Source organism: Sparus aurata, unplaced genomic scaffold (genome assembly GCF_900880675.1).
Source record: "Sparus aurata unplaced genomic scaffold, fSpaAur1.1, whole genome shotgun sequence".
Classification (NCBI taxonomy): Eukaryota; Metazoa; Chordata; class Actinopteri; order Spariformes; family Sparidae; genus Sparus; species Sparus aurata.
This window is the reverse complement of record NW_022045117.1, coordinates 182,501-190,243: the sequence shown is the minus strand read 5'-3', so window position 1 is coordinate 190,243 and position 7,743 is coordinate 182,501. Positions and strand designations below refer to the sequence as shown.

General features: G+C 39.8%; 1 protein-coding gene and 1 long non-coding RNA gene across 2 annotated transcripts in view; one reads left to right on the top strand and one right to left on the bottom strand.

Annotated features, from left to right (window-relative positions):
* Window positions 1–440: 440 nt before the first annotated feature.
* LOC115577810 (uncharacterized) lies at window positions 441–4,062 on the bottom strand. Its single transcript, XR_003983283.1, has 4 exons — window positions 3,529–4,062; window positions 3,163–3,271; window positions 2,615–2,704; window positions 441–1,088 (listed from the first exon to the last, which is right to left on the bottom strand). It is a non-coding gene; the product is annotated as an uncharacterized LOC115577810 (long non-coding RNA).
* A 306-nt stretch (window positions 4,063–4,368) lies between these two features.
* Window positions 4,369–7,743, top strand: part of LOC115577803 (FK506-binding protein 5-like) — a 13,031-nt gene continuing 9,656 nt past the window's right edge. The window contains exons 1-2 of the mRNA XM_030410685.1: window positions 4,369–4,448; window positions 4,632–4,687. Coding sequence (XP_030266545.1) covers window positions 4,669–4,687 — 19 coding nt within the window. The 5' untranslated portion in view covers window positions 4,369–4,448; window positions 4,632–4,668. The remainder of the gene's footprint in view (window positions 4,449–4,631; window positions 4,688–7,743) is intronic.

Below are 7,743 nucleotides of genomic sequence, written 5' to 3'. Positions count from 1 at the left end.
GTTTCTTTTGAGTGGTTGTAGGTTGTCCCTGGAAGCTGATTGGTTCCTGCCTGATAGATAAGTGTTTAAAGGCCGGCTTCTCTCCAGTTCCTGTGGGCTCTTTCCTCCATTGTTCCAGCTCGCATGTTTGTTAATAAAACCATTTAAAAATGCTATTGCTGCTGGTGCTTGGAGGATGGGGAAGGGGGGAGTCTCACTCTCTTGTTGCACCAGGTTTTCACCTAGGCCCTGATCGTAACACTGCACTTGTCTTGATGAAGATACTTCATTTTAAATTTGAGAATGTGAAGGTTAGAGAAGTTCTTGGTAAGAATCAATCAACTCTGATTTTCCCATTTAATGTCGATTTTTCTTAGTTCAAAACATAAAAAAAAAAAAAATGGAATGTGAAGACAAAACAGTTTTGAAATTATTTCAAAGACTATCTGTTGTGTTGCAGAGTTGCCTACTGAAGTAGCATGCTAACCAGCTAACCTTGTGCCTAAAAACCTCGGTCCAAAGCTCCAGTTCAAGCAGTGTAAACATCCACACTCCCCAGGTAGTTTAGTAGCTGCACTGCTAACTGAGCTAACTAGCTAAAAATAATTATATTCATGGAACAGAATACAGTTATCAGCAGTTAGCTGCTACTCTGGTGATATGCTCCCTCTATTTGTTGGCAGTGTGAATTCAACAGGGAGCCAATTCTTAATCATTGTACCTTAACTGACCACATGACAACATACTGTGAGAATTATTATATTTGATGATGAACTCTGAACTTCTGAAGTCGACAGCAGGTCTGTTGAACTGATCAGAACCTTCAGAACTGCTTTTAACCTCATACTGTTTGTCTTTGTTTCTAATGTGTCGGTTTCAGTGTATTTTTTTTTTATGTAATTTGGTGAAGTGTCTTTGAGTATCATGAAAGGTGCCTTATGAATAACATATCTTATTATTATTATTATTATTATTATTATTATTATTATTAGTTGAATCAGTAGCGTGAAGGAGCAGCCCCTCCTAAAATAAAACGGTCCTACCTTGACCTGAAGTCTGGATGCTGGTCCTCTGCTCAAGTTTGGCAGTAAAAGTCAGGAAATGAAATACTGGAGAAAGAGAGAAAGAAGTATTCTGTCAGTAATAACTAATATATCATGTGAAGTTGATTCAAACTCATCAACTGCTAAACAGTGTTAAACTTTAAAATAAGTGCCCTGACGGACATGTTGGATAAAGTTAAAGTTCAAACTGCCTGAAACAGTCAGTTCAGTTCAGTCAGGCTGTTTAAAATGTGAGTCTACTTACTGACATACACATTAAGAAACATTAAACTCTTTTTACTCAAACATAATTTAAGGTGTTTACAGCACAAAAACATCTGATTTAATCCTCTTACAGAATGTCCCATCCACAACAGCATCTGATTGGTAACACGTCACAGTAAACAGCCTATACACTGAATGATTTGAATCTGCAAAGTAGCTAGTAATTAAATGATTTTCAAATGTGCTGGAGAGGAAGCAGAAAGTAGCAGAAAAAGGAAATACTCAAGTTAAGTCTCTGAAAATGTACTGAAGAACAGTACTTGGTCAATTAATTGGTCATCACTGGCTGTTGGACATTTTTACTGTAAATGAATATTGATCACAAATATCAGTTTTCAGTCTCCTTGATTTCAAATAATCACTTCTGGCCCTGAAAAAGCCAAATCAGTCGACCCCTAGTTCAACCCTAATGCAGCTGATACAATAAAAAATGTTTTTAATGTATACATCACATTTTGGATTCTGTGTCAAAAACTGTCATTAAAATACAATATTAATATTATCTGAACCTTTCAGTGGGTTACATTTTTCAACCAGCATCAGTCCTGATAATAACGGCCAAATATTCATTAATTTTCAGGATTTTAACCCTTCAAATATCAGTTTGTTTACATGATGCCACTCTTTTTTCAATGAAAAAACACAACAAATGGTCATTTTCCATACATTTAATTTCAAGTATTTTCATGGCAGTTTTCACATGGAACATTCTTTGTTCCAAATGTGATCTTTTATCAGTTGCATGAGGGTTTGCATGTAGTTTTATGATGAGGCAGAGCCTCCTACAGGACACAAGGGAAATAGCATGCATTTGGCCTATGGGACAAAATACAGGTAAATTGCCCTTTATAGTGAAAATTAGAAAAATTCATCCAGGACCACAGAATGAAAGACTGCTAACTGTAATTACTGTGGGATAGGAAAACGAGTTTTAATGGTACAATGTATGTACAACAGTTTTATCTGTCTGGCTGTGATATACACAACAAATAGTCATTATATGAGCTGAGGGTGAAATTTAAAAGAAAAAACATTAAATAAACACCTTTGTCAAAGTGTATGTAATATGCATTACAACGGCCAAAAAACCACAACATTTCATTTTCATTGTGTCACTAAATCTCTTCATGTGCTCCTTGGTAATACAGTTTGTGTCAAGCCCTGAAACAACGTCTCTGCTTAGAATACAATTCTACAATATCATATATAGCTGTAATCAATATATGGTATTTTTAATGACAAGTACAAAATGTTAAACTAAGCGTCTCTTCCCATGGCGGGTGTTTGTTCTGTCACTACCAGCTCACCTCCTCTCTCCGTCATCAGTGAGAATCCTCCGGGCTGAAGTGAGTCCCACTCCGCCTCAGTCTGCAGGTTCCATCCGTCTGTCCGTCCTCCTGGAGACACAAACACAATCTGTTAACAACATCTGCTAACGTTCCACTACCAACGGCCATTTAACGGTCACTGACAGCAGACTGACTACACATTTCAACAGCTGAAATAAATCACACAGAAGAAGATATTATCTCCTCCACAACTTCTGTGCTACCAAGATCCAACAAAAATATTAAAATGATGACAAAATAATGAAGTAACTGGAGTGTTTGCTGGTTAACTGCTGATGTCTGGGTTAGCTAGCTTAAATATAACGAGTCATTGAACATCAAGCTAGGAACCTAAATGAATCCTCACATCTGCAGCAGGCTCTACAACTAAATACACACGACTAATACAGTCACAGAATCATTAATAACAGTCATTAGAAGCCCTGTGAACACAACAGAATAAAGAAAAAACGTTTCTACGCACTAAATGAAGATATTGACGGACTTTGACGGAGTTTGTTACAGACCTACATGTTCCGTCTGACTGCTCATGAACTTTGGGGTTCACCACTCAAGTCTGCAGGGGCTCCACAAGATGGCGCCCGTCCCAAAGAAACGGACCCTGATCAGAACAAACTGAGAGAAGATCAATGAGTCCGCCTTCAGTTCATTACAGCTCCGTCACGTTTCAAACATGTTTTACAAACTTCCTCTTTGCTTATACTCTATGCAACACAGTGAAAAGAGCTGCAGGTTGTCTTCTCCACTCATCGTGTTAAAGACGATTATGTTTTTTTCACACCCAGTGATGTGTGGCCCAATTGTTGAAAAACGCACGCTAAAGTGCCCTTTTCAGTGGCGAGAACGCGCTGTATTTTTGTCTGTGCACGCACCTGTTCACACCTCTTGAAGACACATCAGAAATGTTCTGCAGTCACGCCTTCACTTTACTTTCACTATCAACTGGTTCACCTGGTGACGATGGCGCAGCGCGAGTTCCAGCAGGTGAGTAAACGACTAAAACCAGAATAATAGAATAAATCAATAAGTGCAGCCTGTCTGTTAAAGAGGATACAGCTTGTTATCATCACAGTCACTTCACTAACTGAGCTGCTAACAGCTGTTTGTTCACTTCACTGACAGAATACAGACAAACTGTCAGTCCACTTTATAAATGTGGGAAATTCACAGTCGGTAAGAAAACGATGATTGTGTTGTTTGAATGCAGTCAGAGGAAGTTGTGTCGACTTTCAACTGAATAATCTCTTTAAGCTTCTATTGTTTTATTTCATGTAGGATGAGATAATATTAAAGTCGGTCGGCCATTTTAGATGATCAGCGGCTCAACAGGAGCAGGAAGAAGAGTTATAACTCATTAAAGTTACATCAGGACAGTAAGAACACTTGTGGGAGAAACGAGATTCTCTGAGTTTACATTTAAATATGTTAAAGTATGTTATATGAAGATATTTATCTAAAAATGATTTAACACTGCTCTTATACACCCAACACACACACACAGACACAACTGCTCGACTAAAATCCAACCTGAACAGAACTTTAAATAAATCGAATGTATAAAGTGTTTGTTGATGTTTTTATTCCTGTGTGATGATGAAGACTGTGATGATGATGATGAAGACTGTGATGATGATGATGAAGACTGTGATGATGATGATGAAGACTGTGATGATGATGATGATGATGATGTTGATGATGATGATGACGACATGTTACAGGACAGTTGGTGACTCAGAGTTTTTGACTTCACTCCTCAGAGATCAGAGGACACCGTGCAGCAACACTGACACAAGTAAGAGTTCACTGTTTGTACAAAGACATTAACTTCACACAGATTCATGATGAAGTGTCACCAGATAACTTTTACTGTGATTTGACTTTATCAAGCTGACTATCATGAGTTAATCATGGCTGTCTGGGTGAAACAGAGAGTTCAGTATCAGAGAACATAAATTCTGTTCCTTCTTCCCTCCAGGTGAACGAGTCTCTGAGGTTTCCAGCAGAGTGACATCATGGCGGCAGCAGGATCAGGTCAGTCCAGTCAGATTAGTCCAGATAACACTCTGTCTTATCTCTTTGTAAACAGGTCTGTGAAGTTTATCTGATCAGACAACCTCAGTTCTGAAGCATCATATTTCATTCCTGTAGTCTGGTGGTACAGCAGCAGATACTTCTGTATCTGTTGTCAGATGGCAGCAGGGTGAACAGACTGTTGCTGGTTGGGTGCTGTCTTTTAGTACCTTTGTGCTCTGTGCAGACGTCTCACTGTAAGACACGTGGCCGTGGTCGCAGATGGTGGGGGAAACTATTATAATGAGAGTGTAAATTTGGATTGACAATTTGATCAACAAATCATATTTTTTTTTCTACAGCTCCAGGGTATTCTAGAAGGCCTGCTTGCTCAGTCACGTGAAACCTAGCTTAACTAGCAAGTTGTGATTGATACAGAAGGTCCAGTTCTGATAGGCACGGTTTGCCACTGATTTACAGGATATGTAAGAGTGATGTTTTTTTTAAAAAGGAACCATTACACACTGCTCATAAACTACAGTATTATCTAAAAAAAAACTGAAATACCACAACAGAAACAAAAGGGAACTAAACAAAACCATCTTATGTAATTAAACCAGGATTAATAGAACTAAACAATGAAAGTAACCTGACAATAAAAGGAAGAAAATTAAATAAGACAAAACAGGGCGTAGCAAGGTAAGCAAAACAGCAGTACCAGTCTACAAAAAGCATAACAGATTAAATGAGGAATGTAATCAACATAGTTGGCTTTACCTCTCCTGCTTGATTATCGCAATGTACTATCAGCACACTGAGCAGTAGATTGTTCTGTTTTCCTCACGATATGATCTCCCTTCGTTGTTTCTCATGAGGCGGATGTTGGTGGTGTCGTCCTCATACTTCACAAAAGAGTTCTCTGGATTTCTGGGAGTGCAGCCATGGGTCTACTTTATGAACAGGAGGGGGCTGAGCTCACAGCCCTGAGGGGCTCCAGTGTTGAACAGTAATGTAGGGTCCTATGATTTCGAAATCGCGGAATTGGCCGATTAAAACTGAATCTATTTTTTAACGTGGAATCTCGCGGAATTTGACATAATTTCACTGAAATGCTGTTTTGGTGTGGAAGAGAAAAGTTTGTCTGAGGAATACTACATGGAGGGAAGATAATCTGGGTGGCACAACAAGCCCCCTTCAAAGACTGAGCCCCTCCCCCTTCAAAAAAATGTAAGCATGGCAAAGCGGCTGCCCATGGCTCTGTCTTCGTCGGCGAAAAAACTGAGAAACTCGACATTAACTCCTCAGTACAGAGCTGAGCAGTTCCCGAATGACGAATGGTGATGTCGCTGATAGGTGGGAAACTTGAAGAGAGAGAGCTCACAAGTACTAACTAGTCCTACAGCTTCAATAACTTGTTTAAGTTACTTTTGAATAAGTTTAAAATGTTTGGTTGTTGTTTCAGAATCAGAATCAGATTTATTAGCAAAGTATGTGAACACATACAAGGAATTTGACTCAGTTTTTTTTTCTTCGCTCACAATGTACATAGACGTAAACATGAACATAAACATAAAATAACAAACATTCAACTAGGAAGAACAAGAAGAACAAAGACCATTAAGTTAAAGAATGGTAAATAAATAAGTAAATAGGTAAGTAAAGTGTTCAGAGGTCCGGACTATTATATATATTAAAGTATATATACATACATATACATATATATATACATATCAAATCAAATCAAATCAAATCAACCTTTATTTATATGGCGCTTTTCATACAGAAAGTATCACAAAGTGCCTTACAGCAGAAAAAGAGAAACAGCAAATAAAATCAGGAGAAGAAGCTTAAAAGAACCCAACCCTCCCACCCCCATAGTCATGCACAGAGACACACACAAATATATACACACTCATACACACACTCACACCTACACACACAGCCACGCAGACACACACACTCACACCTACACAAACGCTAGCTGTCACTACAGAGACATGGCTGGGCAGCGAGATCTGAGGCACAGAGGAAGCTTTAGGAAGCTACCTTTGGGGGGCCAACCACACTGGGAGAGATCCCAGTCCAAGGTCGCAGGGAGCCCCACCACAGAGACCACCCCAACCCGGGCAGACAGGAGGCCTCGCACCAAAGTGCAGAGCCCTCTAGTCGCCCAGGCCGGAACCGTCCACGGGACAGCACCCCCCGCGGCCAGACCAGAGACAACTCCCAATCTGGCAGGCCCCCCTGAGGAAACACTGGAGATTAAAAACTGATAGTCTAAAACAGTAAAGGGTTAAAATATTGGTTAAAATATGGAGGCAAAAAACATGGGGGACTAAAACATGAAAGCATAGAAGCTAAAAACATGAGGGACTAAAACATAAAAGCATAGAGGCTAAAAACATGAGGGACTAAAACATAAAAGCATAAGAGCATAAGACATGAGAGACTATAAAAAATAAAAGCATAAAGGCTAAAACACAGAGAATAAAACAGTAAAAAAGGATAAAAAGTGCTCTGATTAGCACAGCCTAAAAGGAATTAAAAAGAGTTAAGATTTCAATTAAAAGCCTGGTTAAAAAGATGGGTCTTAAGCCTCTTTTTAAAAACCTCAGCAGTCTCCGCGACCCTGAGGTTCTCCGGCAGGCTGTTCCACAGTCGGGGCCCATAACAACTGAAAGCCGCCTCCCCGTGCTTTTTTGACTTTACCTGTGGTATGGTTAAAAGGCCGGTGCCGGAGGACCTCAGGGTCCGCGGCGGCTGATAAGGTAAAAGCAAATCAGATAGGTAAGAAGGCCCAAGACCGTTAAGACACTTAAAAACTAGTAAAAGAACTTTAAAATCAATCCTGAAACGCACGGGGAGCCAATGCAGCGACTTTAGAACTGGTGTAATGTGCTCCCGCCCTCTGGTCCTTGTCAGCACTCGTGCAGCTGAGTTTTGTAATAATTGTAGATTCGAAATGCTCTTTTTTGGAAGGCCAGAGAGCAGGGCATTACAGTAGTCTAAACGACAAGAGATAAAAGCATGCATCATCACCTCCGTGCTGGCCTGAGAGAGAAACGGGCGGACTCTGG